The 19,742-nt window shown below is 48.7% G+C and overlaps 1 protein-coding gene across 2 annotated transcripts in view; it reads right to left on the bottom strand.

The window, feature by feature from the left end:
* Positions 1-2,657: 2,657 nt before the first annotated feature.
* Positions 2,658-19,742, bottom strand: part of ACTL8 (actin like 8) — a 61,673-nt gene continuing 44,588 nt past the window's right edge. For both annotated transcript variants that reach the window (XM_042953306.1, XM_042953307.1), the window contains 2 exons: positions 5,882-6,257; positions 2,658-3,924 (listed from right to left, as the gene is read on the bottom strand). In XM_042953306.1, coding sequence (XP_042809240.1) covers positions 3,172-3,924; positions 5,882-6,229 — 1,101 coding nt within the window. In that variant the 5' untranslated portion in view covers positions 6,230-6,257 and the 3' untranslated portion in view covers positions 2,658-3,171. The remainder of the gene's footprint in view (positions 3,925-5,881; positions 6,258-19,742) is intronic.

The raw sequence follows: 19,742 nt of genomic DNA, 5'->3' as shown, positions 1-19,742 counted from the left end.
TTAATTTAATTGGAGAGTCGGAGGAGAAAGATGGTACCCAGCGAGGGAGTTTTAAAAGCTTTCGGGGTGGGGGAGGGGGGAGAGAAAGCGAAGAAAAGTTCGTAATTATACACCAGGCAGCCAGATTTGATGCTTGAACAGAAAGGTTAAATGTTACATTCAGAATAAAATGAGAAAAAGTCCTGATGACAGTTGCCCAGAGCTAAATAAGGAGGAAAAAAAAAAATACCCCTTGCCCATCTCTTCTCCAGCTTCCTCGTCTCCCTCATCCTCGTTTCTGAGTCTCCCCCCTCCGCTTCTGCCTTTTAAAGCTCAGAAGCCCACAAATAAGCCAGTTTGGAGCACAAAGATTACCACTTACTATGTCAACACTTGATTGCCACCCCAAAGCAGCTTTCACTCGAGCCTGAAAAAAATCACACATTTTCATTTCTCAGGCCAATGAGGTCTGACAGGGTCCAGAAAACTGGGATGGCAGTCTGGCACTGTGAGTAACCACATGGGCTTTAGTACGGATGGACCTAGGTTCAAATCCCTCCTCTGCCAAGGGACAGATGGTGTGGGTCATAAACAGAAGAATATAAACAGATGGACTCAGATGGCACACTCCTTTCATCCTTCCTTTTCCCACGGGGAATAGAGATGTGATGCCTGGAGCTGCTGCAGTCATTTTGTGACCATGAGGCAAATCACTAAAAGTGGAACAATCGAGAGACAGCATCCTTGAGGATATACCACTGTTCCCCAGGACTGCCTATTTGCAGTCAATAGAGACAAATCAATCCCACTGCGTTTCAGCCACTTTTAGTCTCAGTGTTCTCGAAATGCTGAATCCATTCCTAACTCTGACAATCCCATATTGGCCTGAGCTTGAGGGTCAACTTGAGCAAGAGCATCACATCACTAAGCTTCAGTTTACCTACGTGTAAATGGGGACAGATGTCACTCACCTCACAGTGTGCATGTGGGGATTGAATGTGACTCCATTTCTAAGGCACAGTGGCTACTATTGTTGTTCACAGTCCCGATGAATGGGAAAACGATATCAAATTATAAAATGCCAAGTCACCTTTAATTCCATAGCACTTTCTAGTTTTCCAAGAGACCTCTCTCCCTTCATTTTAGCTCATCCTCCACCCCAAATCTCTGAGGCGAGGAAGTATTATTCCCTATTTTACACCTGGCAGCCCCAGAGAGGTTAAGCAACTTGCCCAAGGTAGCTTAGCTAATGACAGAGCCAGCCTATAATTCTAATCAGATCCCAAGTCCCCGGGGCCTCGGCCGGGCTGGTTCTGAGCTGTTCTACTAAAGGTCCCACTTCTCCTCCTGGGGACCACTGACGTCTCAGGGCTGGGGACAAAGCTGTGTCTGAGACAATATGGTTCATGTGTCGACACAAGGTGAGTTGGTCTCTGGCCTTCAAATTCCTCCTCCTGGCCCTGAAGCCTCGAGATTCCTTGAGCTCTAATCCCCCACCCACTGCACCTGTGACTCTATTCACATTAGGGAACCAAGAGCCCTGTTCACAAGGAGCCATATCACACAGTGGTTGAGAACCCACGCTGGATCTGAACACCACGCTTGCCACTCAGCAGAAAAAAATATGTTCAAATTTATTTTGAGAGAGAGTGCACGTGCGTGCACATGCAAGTAGGGGAGGGGCAGAGAGAGAGGGAGAGAGAATCCCAAGCAGGCTCTGCCCTGTCAGAATGGAGCCCGATGCGGGGCTTCAAACCCGTGAACCATGAGATCATGACCTGAGCCGAAGTCAAGAGCTGGACGCTTAACCGACTGAGCCACCCAGGTGCCCTGAGAAAAAAGTATTTGTTACATAAATAGTAAGTTCTATGAGTCAGGGTGAGCAGAACAGCTGCTGTGACAAAACAGCCCCAAATCTCAGTGGCTGAAGGTGGTCGATTTTTCCTCATGTCCCAGGGCAGTGTAGCGGGGTTGGGTGGGGCTTGGGGAGGGGGGGTCTATGTTCCATCTAGTCATTCGGCCCCCTTCCCCCATCGGATCCTCTGCATCCTGCAGGCTGATGGAGCGATTTTAAGGGTCAGGCACACACTGAACTGGCCAGAGCCTGTGGCATGGTCACATGACCCTACCTAACTGCAGGGTGGGGGTGGGGTGCTGGGAAAGTGTAACCACACGGCCGAGGAAGGAGGGGCGGTCTCCCACGGTCCCCAGCAGTCTCTCTCAGTCTGCCCCATGGAAAGTAGGCATCCTCCTCCCCCCAGATCACATGACCTTGTTACATTTGATTATTTCAGTCTCCGTCACCTCAAACAGAGTTCCTCAATTACTGCCTCCGTCCCCCCGATAGATCGCAATCTCCTTGAAGCCAGAAAACCCGGCATCTATCCCTCCGTGGTCCCCAGTGCCTAGCACATAGTAGGTCTTCTAACGTGTATGAAATAAATATTACATGAGTAGAAACTCAAACTTTAACAGAATTTCGGGACATCTGGGATAAGGGAGGGAACGTGGCAGAGAAAGAACGAGAGGCTCCAGGCCCCTGACATCCCACTCGGCGGGTCCCTAGAGGCTGCCCTGGCCCCACCTGGGTCCTCATGGACTCCCGCTCCCTGCGTCTTCCCCAGAGACCGTCCATCCTGCCGCCACGCATGACAGAAGCCAGCTCTGGTTCCAAAGAAGTTTATTTGCATATAAAACAAAACCCTGGCCATGGAGGGAGGGCCCTTTGGCTCACCTGTAGCAATTTGTCCCTGGCCAGAAAGAATGAGTAAGACTAGAAACTTCACCTCTCCCATCCCACCCCATCTGGGACCCCAGCCCAAGGTCCCATCTCGCTCGCCCCAGTTAAAACCTACTGAACTGAGAGCAGGACAGCCCAAGGGAGATGCCAGTGAAAAATTAAGTGGTTACGAGGGAGACGGTAAGTGATCACTCCCCTCCAAATGACAGACCACCCCCTGGAGACACTGCCTCCGGAAGGCTTCCAGGGTCGACACCCTGTCCTCCTATGGGCTGGACCTCACTCTTGAAACAAGATAAAACCCTAGTACCTAAAAAAAAAAAAAAAAACACAACCCTCATGAACTCGGAATTCCAAAACCAGCTGACCCCACCCCTGCCCAGGCCCCCGTCACTGAAATTAATCCCCTCTAACCCACGGGCGGGGCGGGGCGGGACCCAGGGGCCCACAGGTCACACCCTGAGACTCTCCTCATACTCCTCCTTGGTCATCCACTCGGACCTGTAGGTAGACAGATGGGCCACGACGGACGCTCCCAGCCAGACGCTGAAGTTTCTGTTGGAACCCACCCACATGGTGGCCTTGGAGGAGGAGAAATGACCTGTCATCAGCTCCTTGTACAGGCGCTTGGTGAAGCCGGGGTACAGGGTGTTGCCCCCGCAGGCCATCACGTGGGAGGTGAGCAGCGGGTGCATGGAGGCCTCGCAGGCCAGGATGGCATCCACCACGGCCTGGGAGATGCCGGGCCCTTGCAGGTCGAACACCTGGGGGCTGAAGAACATCTCGGGGGCCAGCCGCTGCATGGGGGTCAGCTCCACGCGGGTGCCGTCGGGGAGCTGGTAGGCGTTGCCGTCGTCCGAGCCGCTCGGCAGGCTCTGGCGGAAGTCGAGCGCCTCCCCCAGGTTCTGCGGCACATAGCACTTGCTCATCTGCGTGGTGGCCACCGTTTCCAGCTGAAACAGGTTGTGGCGATTGCAATCCTCCTTAAAGAGGCTCTTGAAGAGGTAGGCCGCCAGATCCTGGCCCGCGAACTCCAGCGTCTTGCCGCCGGGCTGCAAGGGGCGGCCGAGATGGAAGGGCTGCACGCGGGTCAGGCCGTAGCCGGAATCGACCACCACGCCGGTCAGGAGGCCCGAGGCGTACAGGGACATCTCCAGCTGGTCGGCCAGGAGTACGGACGGCACATCCAGTAACTCAAACATAATCTGCAAGAAGGGAGGAGAGACGCCGGGTTATCCCGCCCCCCGCCCCTCCGGAACAAAAGGTCCCCATCCAGCTCCGTCTTCCCCAAGACTGAGCCACGTGCCCAGCTCTCAGAATGGAAGCCGGTGCAGACCTGTGTCCCCAAGGGATGGAGGCAGGTGGCTGGGGGGGGGGGGGGGGCGGTGCCCAGAGGAGGTGGGGCACAGGGCCCCCCCAGGAGCTCATGCTGTGGAAACCAGAGAGGCTCTACAGGGATTCGGAGTCGGATTTGCCCTGGGGAGTTTGATGACCACATTCAGAAAGACCCGTTTGGGTGGAGGGGTGGGAAGGGCGGTCAGCTGCGTGTCAGAAACAGTGCTGAGGTGCTTGGCTCTGTGAGCAGCGGTGGACCCAGGGGGGGTTACGGCCAAGGGCAGATCTGCCGCCTGGACCATCTCTTTAGAAGAGGGAAGAAGACATCAGACAAGAAGCAAGTGTAGGATATCCACCACTGCCTCCAGAAAAGGGGGGGGGGAGGAGGGGGGGGAAGGAAGGGGAGGGGGAAGGGAGGGAGGAAGGAAGGAAAGAAGGAAGCGAGGGAAGGAAGGAAGGAGGGAAGAAGGGAGGGAGATAAATCCACTCACCTCCTGGTAAGTGAAGCCTTTTTTTTTTTTTTCCACACATGGAGGCAAAACTGGGATTCTGACATTTAGGGTTTGGCAAAATCCCTAGGCTGATTTTCTCCCCCACCCATCACCCCCTAGATCTTTACAGAGCACCCCCCTCCCACCGCCCCCCTAATTGCCCAGTTCGGACTGCAGCCCCATGTTTCTGACCCTACACACACAGAAAGGTGGCACCAGTGGGGGCTCCCGTGGCCTTTGGCCACACAGCCACCACTTCCTGCCCCAGCGGGCCCATCTCCCCCGCTCAGGGGGAGGGGGCTGCCCCATCCCCGGACTCAGAATACTGTCCCGCCACCATCCATTTCCCAAATGGAAGCCAAGGCCCTCTTTTTCGAATGGGAAATGAAATATGAGTCCCACTTAGAACTCTCTAGGAGCTTCCGATCTATTTAGAGCGGGGGTTGGCAAGCATTTCCTATAAAAGCTAGACAGCCGGGGTTGCCAAATTTAGCAAACAAAAATACAGGCTGCCCAATTAAATTTGACTCTCAGACAAACAACAATGTTTTCGTGTACGTATGTCCCATGCACTACTTGGGACACGCTTATACTAAAGTATTATCTGTTGCTTATCTGAAATTCAGCTCAGACGTGCATTTTATCTAGCAAACCTACGATAAGTAGGTCTTTTAGCCTTTTCATGCTATATATACAGTCTCTGCCACAACTACTCAGCTCTGTGGTATGAAAGTAGCCAAGGACGATATGTAAATGGGTGAACATAGCTATGTTCCAATAAAACTTTATTTATAACAACAGATGGTGGGCCACTTTGGCCCACTGGCTGTAGTTTGCCAAGACTTGACTTAGGGTAAAATCAAAGCCCTCCCCACCCACAGGCTCGGGCCTACAAGACGCAACCCCTGGGACTTCACCTTCCTGCCTCCCTCTTCCCATCCTCCCTGGTGACTGAAATCACCTCCTCAGAGAAACCCTCCCTAATCACCCTCTCCCCACCAGCCAGCTATCACCCCATTTCATTTTGTTTCTAGCAGTGATCACTCTCCGGAATTCTTAGTGGGTAACTTATTCAAGGTCAAGTCTTCCCCAAGGATGGAACATGATCTCTGAACATTTCGGAATCCATGAACAAAGTACCCAGCGTCTCCCCATCTTCATAGACTATTTCCACTGCCATGTCCCCGTCTGTTGGAGGAAACTCCGTGAACCCCATCTTGCCTAGAACAGGTGCCAGGCACACAGTAGGTACTCAGGAGACAGCGATGGGGCAGATTCTTTAGAAAACGGAGCTCCCGACCCTCCTCATGTCCAAACACAAAGTGCCAGGCCTTACCTCCAGGGTCTTCTGTCGGTCCGCGGGCTCCCTCAGAGGGCACTCTGTGACCATCACGGGGGAGTCCTCATGCTCCCGCCTATGTTTCTCCAGGACAAATGACCAGATGTGCTCCACGCCTTCCCAGTTGAGGACGCGGCCACGCTGGATGGGGTAGCTGAAGGTATCAGGATGGCAAATGTCGATGCCCAGACTCACGCGCCTTCGGGCATAGCTGGGGCCGGGGTTCTCCCTGCACGGGATGTAGTTCACGATGCTCGGGAAGACCATCTGGGGCTCGTTCCACCCAGACAAGCCAGCCTTCAGAAAGCCAGACCCGTGGTCGATGATAATGGTTCTCGCGGCCATGGCGAAGGCAGGGATCTTCGGGACTTGACTGTGGAAGGAAAAGACAGGGGGGGAGTTACTTGTGAACCCATTCCAGGCCACGGTGGGCTGCTTCCCACTCTCCACCCCAGAATCAAGCCTCAGGCTCCCCTAAAGCCTGCCGGCCTCCCCTTCCAAGCCTTTACGCAGGCTGTGCCTGCAATGTTCCTCCAGCCCCAAACTCCTAATCATCCTACAAGGCCCCGCCTGGGAAGTCCTGCCACGCCCTCCTTCCCACCAACTTCTCCCGTTGTGCTTTGCACACTCTGTTACACCAGGGGCACGCTTTCGCTCCACGGGAGTCGAGGTCGGGCCGTGTTATTCTTGGAAGCCTTGGTGAGAAGCTTTGCCCCCAGAAGCTCTCAGTGGTGGTTGGCTGCCCGATTCAAGGACTCAGGGACGTCAGCCTCAGGGGCCACCGCCATCCGGGATAATAGCATACTAGCGACAGCATCATGAGCAGGGGTAACGACGGTGACAGTGGCCACCGGCAAAGCCGCCTTTCCGGGGTACACGCCCTCTGTCTAGCTCTAGGAGGGAGTTTGCCGGTGAGGTTGAACGATGTAAAACTGCCATTCGTGCCTGCCAAAAATGATCAAACAGCAGCAGGCTTCCAATGGCTTGAGCTGGCAATCATTCCATGTTCATACCCACCTGTAAGGCAGGTAGCACGGTTGCACCCATTCTACAGGTGGGGATACTGAGGCACGGAGGGCTTAAAATTACTTTCCCAGGGCCACACAACCGAGAAGCAGGGCTGACACCTGTACCCAGAGCAGATCCCAAAGGCCACACTCTGAGCATCAGGCTAGGCACGAGAAGCGGGTTTTGAGTAGGAGCCAGGCAGCTGAGTTACTACATAAGGGAGGCCAGGCTGTCAGCAGGTTGGCTAAGCATGATCATGGACAGTTCCGACACCCGTAAAGTGGGGGGAATAATAAACGCCATGCTGGAAAGGTAGGTGGACTCACTATGGGATTTCCAGACTTACTGCAAAAGTCCAGCAGCCAACACGATGCGGCATTGGTGAAAGGCTAGTGACAGAGGTGCCTGAGACAGAATGAGGAGTCCAGACACAGATCTTCGCAGAGAAGGAGAACTGGTGTTTGGCAAGGTGCAAAAACAACGAAAGGGAGGAGGAACAGTCTTTACGAGAAACGGTTGGGAACGACTGGATGTCCACACGCCAACAAAAACGAACCTTAATCCATACCTCACACCTTATAAAAAACTAACTCAAAATGGGTCACAGATCTACGTGGAAAACCTAAAGCCATACTAAAACTACCCAAAGAAACAGAGGCGAAAATCACTGTGACCTCAGATACAGCAAAATTTTCTTAGATGGAACATCATCAGCCTGGCCCTTAGAAGAATGAACTGATACACTGGCCTTTGTCAAAATTTAAGAAATTTGCACTTTGAAAGACACCGTGAAAAAAAAGAAGAAAGAAAGACACCATGAAGGGTACAAAAAGACAAGCCGCGGACTGGGAGAAAGGATTTGCAAATCGTACGTCTGATAAGTCGCTTGCATCCAAGAGCATACAAAGAACTCACAAAATTCGGCGTAAGAAAAACAATCCACGTTTTCAAGGGGCCAAAAGATCTCAACATGTCACAAAAGAAGATACACGGATGGCAAGGAGCCATATGAAAAGGCGCTGGGCATCATGAATCACCAGAAACATGAAAATTAAAAGCAGCACCGTGTGGCTAAGGGAACGGCCAAGGTTAGAGGCTGACCAGACCCGACGCTGGTGAGGAGGTGGAGGACCAGTGCCCTCGAGCACGGCTGGAGGAAACGCAATTTAGAAAACAGTCTGGCAGTTTCTCCTCTAAAGCGAAATACACCCCCGCCATCCCTAGGATCCCCATTCCTAGGTTTTCTCCCAAGGAAACGAAAACATATGTTCACCTGATGCTCACGTCAATAGTTGCTCTATTCATAACGACCAAAACCCCAGCGACTGCCTCAAGATCCCTCGGATGGGGAATGGATAGACGAATCTCCATCCAGCGGACTAATACTCAGCACCGAATGACTGGTACGCATAGTCACACAGAAGAAATCTCAAGCGCACCGAGGGAAGGAAGCCAGACTCAAAAGGCAACGACTGTATGATTCGAATCCCGTGACAATTCTGGGAAAGGCAAATTATAAGGACAGAAAACAGATCCGTGGCTGCCAGCAGCTGGAGGTGGAGGGAAGGGGGGGGCGGTTGCCCATGAGGGGTCATGGCAGGATTTGGGGTGATGACGGAACCATGCGATATCCGGGTTGAGGGTGAGTATCACCGGATGTGTTGGGCAACTCATGCACCTATACGCTGAAAGGGGTGACTGTTACTCTAAGTAAAAAATGTTAGGGGCGCCTGGGTGGCTCAGTCGGTTCAGCATCCGGCTCTTGGTTTCGGCTCAGGTCATGATCTCCCAGTTCGTGCGTTCAAGCCCCACGTCGGGCTCGGAGCTGACGGTGTGGAGCCTGCTTGGGATTCTCTGTCTCCCCCTTTCTCTGCTCCTCCCCTGCTCGTGCTCGCTCTCTCTCTCTCTCAAAATAAATAAACTTTAAAGGAAAACCCAGTGGGCGTGAGGACAAATGAAAGCGCGTGAAATCACCTCGCAGAATATGAATTGTTGCACAGACCGCAGACACGGTGTCTCGAATGCACGTGGGTGTTTCCTGTAAGACAGACATCCAGGAAGGCAGCTGGGCCCGAAGGTTATTTCTGGGGCTGGTATTCCACCAGCTATATGCTCTGCTTCAGTTCTGGGTGGCCCGCGACTAGGGAGCACGGCAGCCACCGCCCGGCCCCGGCCAGCGGCTCCCCTGCACCGCCAACCTCGGGGCAGTGACTAGGCTTCACCGCTTTGAAATCGCTCTGACATCAGATGGGGTAAAAAGGAGAAGAGAGATGGGGCCAAGGTGTCGGCCTCCTCCCTGGCGTGCTGCCAGGCTGAGTGACGGATTTCCTCACACTGCATCACCCGGTGATGGACAGCGGCGGGCCCGGATGGCATTCCGGGAAAAGAGCTCTGCCCCCGGGTTCCCCGCATCACAAGAGCAGGGTAACCGGCGAACGCTTCCCTGGCCTGGGCGTTCGGAATCATGCGACCCCACTGTGGTTGTGCGTCAGGAGGCTGGCAGGGGGGAGGGGACTCCAGGCCGGTGGCCCAAGTGACCTGGCCTGGGAGCAGAAGGCGGGGGAGGCAGTGGGCCATTCCTCTCCTGGACTAGAACACAGAAAGGAAGTAGACAGACATGAAACCTACATACTCAAAAGCATTTTTACAGTCATTTACTCCACAAGCTCCTACCGAGCACCCTCTATGTACCGAGAACTCTCGTAGACTGAGTGGCTCCTGCCCTCCTGGTCCTTCCACCCTACTGAGAAAGACTGTCAGTCAGCACCAGACCAGATATATCATGCTGGGGGCAGGGGAGGGGGGGAGAGGCGATTAGCACAATGAAGAAAAGTAGGGGTGCCTGGGTGGCTCAGTCGGTTAAGCGTCCGACTTTGGCTCAGGTCACGATCTCACAGTTTGTGAGTTCGAGCCCCGCGTCGGGCTCTGTGCTGGCAGCTCAGGGCCTGGAGCCTGCTTCAGATTCTGTGTTTCCCTCTCTCTCTGCCCCTCCCCCCATTTGTGCTCTGCCTCTCTAAAATAAACAAATGTAAAAATTTCTTTAAAAAAAGTAAAATCTGGTAAGAGGGACACAAAGAATAAGGAACACAGAGGTGTGGTGTTGTTCTCAGTGGGGCAGCCAGAAAAGGCCTCTCCATCAGCTGACATTTGAGCAGAGGACTGAAGTGAGAGAATAAGGCATGTGATTACCTGGAAAAGCATCTAAGCCGAAGGAACAGCAGGTGCAAAGGCCCTGAGGAAGAAACTGCTGGATGTGTTCTAGGAACAGCCGGGATGCCAGGATGGTGGGGATGTAGCGGGCAGAGGGAAGGGTGCTGAAGGTCTTGGGTGGGCCTTGCAGGCCTTTGTTTGTTTAGAGACGTGGGAAACCACTGGAGGGGGATGAGCACAGGAAGGACATGATCTGACTCAAGATGTCCATACATAATTTGGGCTGATATGAACAAGGGACCGCAGAGATAGAAGCAGGGGATGGAAAGGTGGTGACAGGTGATGGTAGGTAGCTTGCACAATGGAAGCAGCAGTGACGAGGGTGGGAAGTGGTCGGCCCCTGGATGGGTTTAGGAAAGGCCGTTACGGTGGAGTGTGGGACCGGGAGAAGGATAAAGGAAGACATCAAGATCTGGGGCCTGGAAAGCCACAAGAATGAAGTACCCACTCACTGAGATGGAGACGACAGTAGGAGGAGCGGGTCTGGGGCAGGGAGGGAGTCGGGAAGTTTATGTTGGATGTGCGAACAGTTTGTGATGCCTGCTGGGCACGTGTGACGATGTCTGGCGGCAGAGTCTGCAGATGTCTGAGCTGGAGATATAATTGGAACTTACTGAGTGGATGAAATTGCCAGTTTTGGGGATGGGTGAACTCACGAAGAGCCTTGAGGTAGATCAAGCCCGACGCCTGTGGGTAATTTAAGGTCTGGGAGCTGGGCGTTGAGAAGCAACCAGCAAAGAGGATAAGAAGGAATGGCCGAGGGGCTGGCGGGGCGTCTCAGAGGCCAAGCAGAGAAAGTATCTCGAGAAGAGAGAAACTAGATGAAGACCAAGGAAAAATCTGTGGAATTTAAGCCACACGGAAGCCACCGGTAGCCTTGGCATAAAGCATCTCATTGGAACGTCGCCAATGGAGGAAAGCCTGAGGGGTGGGAGACGGGGTCTACAAAACCGGCTCTGGGGTGGCAAAAACATCAGCGGAGTCCGCAAGAAAAGAAATGTTAGGACAGAGTCACCCACACGATGTACGTTTTCTGATCCTGGGTCACAGAAAAACATTACCGTAAAGATTTTCGCAGGCTTCTGTTACCGGTCGGGATGGAGGAAGCCCAGCACAGCCCCGCCTGCCACTGAATGTAACTAACAACATCGGATAAGATGCAAAAAGCGAAAGAAAAGCCAAAGCGGCAGATGAAAGAAGAATGAAAACTTGGAGGTGAGGTTCTCGGCCGTTCTATTTCCCTTTTCTCTGAGGCAGGTTCCCGGCAGGGCTTCAGGAGTGGGTCACTGACAAGTAAGACCAAGAGAAAACCTGTCTTTCTGGCCAGAAGATCAGGAAAGGGGGCCTCTGTAAGTCAGAGAATGTGGAAAGAAGACAGCAGAGGAGGGATCCCCTCGTTCTGTGTTAAGAACTGGGTCAGAGCCCAGGCTTGCCTGTGCATGTGAGGGATTGACCCAAAGCAGCAGAGGGAAGGCCCTACGAGCCGACCCGACATTGGAACCACTGCCCCCCGGATGGTCTGAGCCCACCTGGGCGCTGGATGTGTGTGGGCCGCTAAAACAGAACCAAGAAAGCAAGCCGATCTCCAGGGGAGTTTCACAGAACACAGGGTTTCACGGCATGACATTCAGGACACCCCACACAGAAACCAAAATTACTCAACACGCAAAGCATCGGGAAAATGTAACTGACCGCTCCTTCAGGGAAAACATGCCCATGCCAACCCTGAGCTGACCCGGATGCTGGAATATTCCTGAAGACATCCGATTAGCTGTTACAATGGACGTCAAGGTAGACAGGCTGGAAGTCAATGGACAGACATGTGTTTTCAGCGAGAAGTAGATACTATAAAAAGAAGCAAGAGGTATACATAATAGCTGGAATTTGTCAAAAAGAAAAAAAAAATCTGTGCAGCAGTAGAATAAAGGTGTCAGAGCAATGAATAAGAGAAATTAAGATAGCAATAGAGGGGCGCCTGGGTGGCTCAGTCGGTTAACCAACCAACCGACTCTTGATTTCAGCTTGGGTCATGATCCCAGGATTCGTGAGTTCAAGGCCTGTATCAGGCTCTGTGCTGACAACACAAAGCCTGCTTGGGATTCCCTCTCTCCCCCCCTCTCTCTCTACCCCTCCCCACTGGCATGCGCTCTCTCTCTCTCTCAAAAAATAAATAAAAATGGTATCAATAGAAGTTTTCCAAACTGAAAAACAGGAAAGAAATAATTAAAAAAAAAGCTTCAGAGACCCATGGGACTATATAAAAAAGTCTAATATTCATGTCACTGAAGTCCCACAGTAAAAAATATTTGAAGCCGAGTACCTGGGTGGCTCTGTCAGTTAAGCGTCTGACTTCAGCTCAGGTCATGATCTCACAGTTCATGAGTTCGAGCCCCACTTTGGGCTCTGTCCTGACAGTTCAGAGCCTGTCAGGAGACAGTTCAGATTCTGTCTCTCTCTCTCTCTCTCTCTCTCTCTCTCTCTTTCTCTCTCTCTCTCTCTTTCTTTCAAAAATAAATGAACATTAAAAAAATTTTTTTAATAAAAAATATTTGAAGTAATAATGGCTAAAAATTTCCCAAATTTGGTGAATGACATAAATCTGCCAATTCAGGAAGCTCAGCACATCCTGAAGAGAATCCGTTAAAAAGTAAAACATGTGTGGGGGCGCCTGGGGGGCTCAGTTAGTTGAGCATCCGACTTTGGCTCAGGTCATGATCTCACCGTTCGTGAGTTCAAGCCCCGCATCAGGCTCTGTGCTGACAGCTCAGAGCCTGGAGCCTGCTTCGGATACTGTGGCTTCCTCTCTCTCTCCTCCTCCCCTGCTTGCACTCTGTCTCTCTCTCTCTCTCTCAAAAATAAACGTTAAAATTTTTTTTTAATAAATAAATAAATAAATAAAACACGTGTAGACAACAGTGTAGGCAACCGCTGAATACCAAGGTTTTCTCTTGCTCAATGCTGAAAGCCTCTAGAGAAAAAGGAAAAGCATTATATAGATGGGGGAACGACAATTAGGCTGACTGCAGACTTCTCATCAGAAAGAAATGTCAACCCAGAATTCTATACCCACCAAGAGTATCCTTCAGGAATGAAGACAAAATAAGACATTCTTAGTTGAAGGAAAACAAAGAACATTCACCCCCAGAACAATTCTTTAAGAAATGTTAATGAAAGCTCTTCAGGTTGAAGGAAAATGATGTCGGAATCTGGAACCCCCAGAGTGAAGGAAGAACAGCAGATTTGGTAAGTAGTTGGACAATAATGTCTTCCTCTTAAAAATCGGTAAGAGCCATTGAAAGCAAAAAATTGTAACAACGTGTGCTGGGGTTTCCAGTGTCAGCAGATGTCATACATATAACCCCTATGAGGTGGGGGAAGGAACCTTTGTGGTTGCAAGTTTTACACGCTATGTGAAGTGTTAAATATGGACTCTAATTAGAACGTTGAAGGCTAGGCATATATGTGGCAATCCCAAGGGCAAGCAAAATAATAATAATAATAATAATAATAATAATAATAATACAAAGAAATAAGCCCCAAAATCCAATAGATAAAGTAAAATAGAATACTAAAAAACATTCACATAATCTAAAACATGGCAGGAAAGACAGAACAGAGAAATGGAAGCACAGAGCAGGGTGGGGAGACAAAAGCAGTAGCCCTATATCCAACCGTATCAACAATTACACTAAAATAAAATGTCCCAAGCCATGCCAATTACAAGACAGAGACTTTCAGTTTGGAATAACAACAACAAAAAGACCTAACTATAGACTGTCTCCAAGAAATCCACTTTAAATACAATGATAAAGATTGGTTCCAAGTAAAAGGATAGAAAGAGATAAAACCACATAAGAACAAATCAAATGAAAGCAGCAACAGCTACCCTAGTATCAGACCAACTTGGCTTCCGAACAAAGACTATCACCGGGAACAAAGACAGATGTTGCATAGTGGTAAAAGGTTAGCTCACCAAAATGTCATCATAACCCTAAACATATGTGCATCGAACAGGTACTCAAACTCTTTAAGCAAAGACTAAAAGACTCATAAAGAGAAATAGAAAAATCTACCACTCAACCTGGAGGCTTCGATCCCTTTCCCAGTAACTGAGAGAAAAAGTAGACAAGCCAAGCTGGCTGTTGAGGATTTTCACATCTTTGCTCATTTTCCAACTGACGTTTATAAAGCATTCCATTAAACAAAAGCAGAACGCACATTCTTTTCAAAAGCACGTGGGACACTCACCAAGATAAGCCACCTTATGAGCCACAAAACAAACGTTCACAGATGTAGAATTGAAATCACAGAAATCACATTCTCTTATCCTTAAGGAATTAAGCTAGAAGTCAAAAGCAGAATGATATGGGAAAATCCTCAAACAACTGGAAATTAAACAGTATGAGACTAGAGAACTCATGGGCCAAAGAAAAAAGAAATAGAAACTATTTTGAAATGAATGAAAATAAAAATATAACCTATCAAAATGGGTGGGATGCAGGTAAAGTAGTGCTCAGAGGGAATTTATAACTTTCAGTATTCATATTAGAAAAAGAAGAAAGCTTTCGAGTCAATAATCTAGCCTTCCACCTCAGGAAACCAGAAAAGAAAGCATGCCTTAACCCCAAAGCAAGCAGAGGGTGGAAGTGATGAGTAAGATCACGGAAATTGAAAACAGGAAACCAAGAGAGAAAACTCAAGAAAACCAAAAGCTGATCCTTTGAAAAGATCAATAAATTAATAAACCGCTAGTCAGACCAAGGGTGGGGGGAGGGGCAGAAAGACACAGAGGGTTGATATCAGGAATGAGGGGACATTCCTTCAAACTCAGACATGAAAAGAAAATATTACGAACAGCTTTCTGCCTATCAATTTGACAACGTAGGTGAAATGGACAAATTCCTTCAAAGATAGAAGCTGCCAGGTTTCACTCAAAAAGTACTATATAAGCTGAATAGCCCCATGACAATGAAAGAGATGAATTTTTAGTTTAAAAACCTTCCAGCAAAGAAGATGACAGTCCCACTGGCTTCACCGGTAAATTTTACTGAACTCTGCAGGAAGAAGCAAAGATAGTTGTGCACAGTCTCTTCCAGGAAGCAGAGGAGGAGGGAACGCATCCCAACTTGTTTTGATTTGATACCCAAATCAAAAATATTACAAGAAAACCCAACAACTACCAACCCAAGTCCCTCGTGAATGTAGATACAAAAGCATTCTCGGTGAAATGTTAGCAAACCCAGCAATATACAAAGAGGATAAGCCACCTCAGCTAAATGGGGTGTATCTCAGAAATGGAAAGCTGGCTCAATATTTTAAAGTCACCAGAATTCGACCTAGTAACAGATAAAGAAGAAAGACCACTTGACTATTTCATTGGCTAAAATCCAATGTGCATTCACAACAAAAAGTTTCAACAGCAAGGACTAGAAGTGAATTTCCTTAACCTGATAAGGGGCATCTACAAAGAACCAACAGATAATGGTGAAAGCCTGGAACTTTCCCCCCTAAGATCAGGAACAGTAAGGACATCACCTCTCACTGCTCCTAATCAACAATGAACCAGAAGGCCTACCCAGGTCAATAAGGCAAGAAAAAGAAAGAAAAGGCATAGAAATTGCAAAGGAAGAAAGAAAACTCGCCTATTTACCGAAGACATAATTATCTTTTTTTTTAATTTTTTTAATGCCTACTTATTTTTGAGAGAGAGAGTCAGAGCGTGAGCGGGAGAAGGGCAGAGAGAGAGGGAGACCCAGAATCCAAAGCAGGCTCCAGGCTCCGAGCCGTCAGCACAGAGCCTGACGCGGGGCTCGAACTCATGGACCCTGAGACCCTGAGATGAAGTTGGATGCTCAACCGACTGAGCTACCCAGGCACCCCAGAAGACATAATTATCTATGTAGGAAATCCCAAAGAACCTACAAAAAAAAAGATCCCACAACTAATAAATGAGCTTAGCCAAATCACATCACTCAATTCCATGTTTTAAAAATCATTCTATTTTATGTACTAGCAATGAACAGCTAGAAATCAAAATTTTAAAAACAGTGCCATTCATAATATCATCAAAAACCGTAAAAGACTTTGGCATAAATCTAACAAAATGTGTCATGAAATATGCCGAAAACTACAAACACTGATGGAAGAAACCCAAGAAAACCTAAATAAATAGAGAGAGATACCGCGTAGTCCAGACTCCAACAAATACAGCCAGTGATTTGGACAAAGGTGACAGGTAGGACATTGCAGGGACAAAAGATGGTCTTTCCAACAAACAATGCTGGAAACAAATTAAACCTCTCTCTGGGGGAAAAAAAAAATAACCTCACCCATTCCTCATCTCTAACACAAAAAAAAATTAACTTGAAATAGATCATGCAAACTGCAATTACAAAACCCCAAACTATAAGGCTTGTAAAAGAAACCGTAAGAGAAAATCTCGTGACCTTATCTAGGAACATCTTGATGCCCTTAGATACCACACCACCAGTGCAACCCATGAAAGGAAAGATTTTAGATTTATCAAGATTTAAAAGCTCTGCTCTTTAAAAGACACGACTATGGGAATGAAAAACATTAGCCACAGGACTGGTGGACAATATCTGCAAATCACATTTCTGATGTAGGACTTACATCCAGAATATATAAAGAACTATCAAAAATCAGTAATTTTAAAAAAATGAACATTTGAAAAAGGGGCAAACATTCGGACACTTCATCACAGAAGCCGTATGGATGATATAGAAGCACACAGAAAGGGGCGCCTGGGGGGCTCAGTCGGTTAAGCCGCCGACTTCGGCTCGGGTCACGATCTCGCGGTTCGTGAGTTCGAGCCCCGCGTCGGGCTCTGTGCTGACAGCTCAGAGCCTGGAGCCTGTTTCAGATTCTGTGTCTCCCTCTCTCTGACCCTCCCCCGTTCATGCTCTGTCTCTCTCTGTCTCAAAAATAAATAAACGTTAGAAGCACACAAAAAGATGCCAAACATCCTAAGTCATTAGGGAAATGCAAAGCAAAACCACAATGATGCTACTATATACATTCTAGAAAGGCTAAATTTTTTTTGAAAAAGAACAATCCCAACTACTGGCAAGGATTTGAAGAACTGAAATTCTCATACACTGCTGGTGGGACTATAAAAAGATTCAATCAGGAAAATAGCTTGGAAGTTTTGCACAGAGTTAAACACCCATCTACCAGTCAACCCAGCAACCCTATTCTTTTTTTTTTTTTTTTTTTAGTTTTTTTTAAGTGTTTATTTATTATTTTGAGAGAGAGCAAGAGAGAGACAGAGTGTGAGCGGGGGAGAGGCAGAGAGAGAGGGAGACACAGAATCCGAAGCAGGCTCCAGGCTCTGAGCTGTCAGCACAGAGCCTGACCTGGGGCTCGAACTCACAGACCTCGAGATCATGACCTGAGCCCGAGTCGGATGCTTAACCGACTGAGCCACCCAGGTGCCACTCCAGCAACCCTATTCTTAAGAGAAACCAAATTTTATGTTCACACAAAAGCCTTTACACCAGTGTAAATTACCCAAACCTGGAAACAACCTAAATATTCTCCAACTGAGTGATGAATAATAAATGGTAGGTCCATCCAACTAGTGAACCAGTCAGCGGTAAAAAGGAGAAATTATGGATACGTACAATAGTACGGATGACTTCAAAAATCAGTGTGCGAACGGGGCACCTGGGTGGCTCAGTCGGTTAAGCGGCCGACTTTGGCTCAGGTCATGATCTCGTGGTCCGTGAGTTCGAGCCCCGCATCGGGCTCTGTGCTGACAGCTCAGCTCAGAGCCTGGAGCCTGTTTCAGAATCTGTGTCTCCCTCTCTCTGACCCTCCCCCGTTCATGCTCTGTCTCTCTCTGTCTCAAAAATAAATAAATAAACGTTAAAAAAAAATCAGTGTGCAACGTGCAAGAAGGCAGAATTTCTGGGTCCTGCAAAGAAATCTGTAAGTTTGAATTTCTAGGACATTCTGCAAAAAGGCAGAAACCGTAAACACCAAGAACTGACCAGTGATCGCCAAGAGTGTGGGGCTGGTAGAAAGGGTTACACTGCATAGGAGCCCGGAGGAATTTGGTGGCGGGGGCGGTAGAATTGGATTATATCTTGGTTACTTGTCTGCATGCATCTGTCAAAATTTAGAAGCACCCATCAGAAAGGATAAATCTTAACCGCATGCAAATCTTTTAAGTGAATTTTTAAAAAGAACGCTTTGGGAACTATTGGTGGTGATATTTGAATATGGGTTGTATCTTCAATGTTAAATCTCCTGCATTCAATCACTATATTGTGGTTTCGAAGGAGAATATCCTTGATTTTAAAGAGATACATGAAGAAGTATTTAAGGTAAAATGTCATGCAATTTACTTTCAAGTAGATGGGAGGAAAAAAAAAACAGCGTGTGTATATAGAAGCAGCCTCAAAGCAAATGTGGTCAGAAGATAATGGCTAGTGCATATAGGTGAAGGGTTTTTGAGAGTGCATTGAACTGTTCTCACACCTTCTCGAAATATGAATGCTTCTTAAAATTAAAAGCTTTCAGGAAAATAAAGGCTGGGAGAACAGAAATCAGAGACGGCAAGTATAGACGATTTTGATGAGTTCTGCTATGAAAGCAAGCAAAGAAATACAACAATAGATATGGAGGGATATGGGGCCCCAGGAGGCTTGGAGGGCTTTTTTTTTTTTTAATAGATTAGAAATAATATGTTAAGGTTTTGTGCTGATGGGAATAATCCAGTGGAGAAAAAAGTTGAACCAAATCAGAACAAACGGCAGTTAATTCTGGACTCTGTATTATGAAGATTTGCCTGCTTTTCCAATACTATATTCTACCCTCTCCCACAGAGCACAGGCCTCCAGCCTTTTTCTGGTCCTTCCGTCCCCAGGCCATAGCCTACGCTGTCCTCCCCAAGAGCCTTGGATTCCCTTTACCTTCCGTCTGGAACACCTGTGTCAGCTCTTCTGGAAACAGGTGCTTCTCGTCAGGCAGGTCTGAGCTCAAGGGTTGCCCCGTCGGAGAAGCCCTCCCCTGTCCACTCGCTCTGCTCCCAGCCGTCACCACAGCAGTGACCTTTACGAGTCCCGCAGCCCGTATCCAAGTACACACGTGGTATGTCTTCTGGCCTGTTGTCTGTCTTGCAAGTGCCACCAGAGTGCAGGCTCTAAGGCGGACAAGTTTTTGTCTTTTGCTTCCATGGTCCCACCAAATGGCTGGCATGTTTTTGTTAAATCAACTTGTGTTGAATGAATACCGTTCTTTTTTTAATATGTATTTATTTATGGAAGCGTGCAAGCGGGGGAGGCACAGAGAGAGAGGAGGACAGAGGATCCGAAGTGGGCTCTGTGCTGACAGGCTGAGAGCAGCGAGCCTGATGTGGGGCTCGAACTCGTGAACCATGAGATCATGACCTGAGCCGAAGTGGGACGCTCAACCGACTGAGCCACCCAGGTGCCCCGAATGATTACAGTTTTTAAAACACATTGGCATGCTGGCAACATGATGGTTCCATGCGGACTCCGCTTCCGTATCCCTAAAACATTGGTTTCCTCCATTAGCCTCTGGTAACTTCCCTGGTCGAAACCCTCCACCAGCTTCCACTGCCGACAAGAGAGGGTGTGAACTCTGCTGGAAGGCA

This window comes from Panthera leo, chromosome C1, assembly GCF_018350215.1.
Source record: "Panthera leo isolate Ple1 chromosome C1, P.leo_Ple1_pat1.1, whole genome shotgun sequence".
Lineage (NCBI taxonomy): Eukaryota > Metazoa > Chordata > Mammalia > Carnivora > Felidae > Panthera > Panthera leo.
Note: the sequence above shows the minus strand (reverse complement) of the source record. Positions and strands in the feature narration are given on the sequence as shown.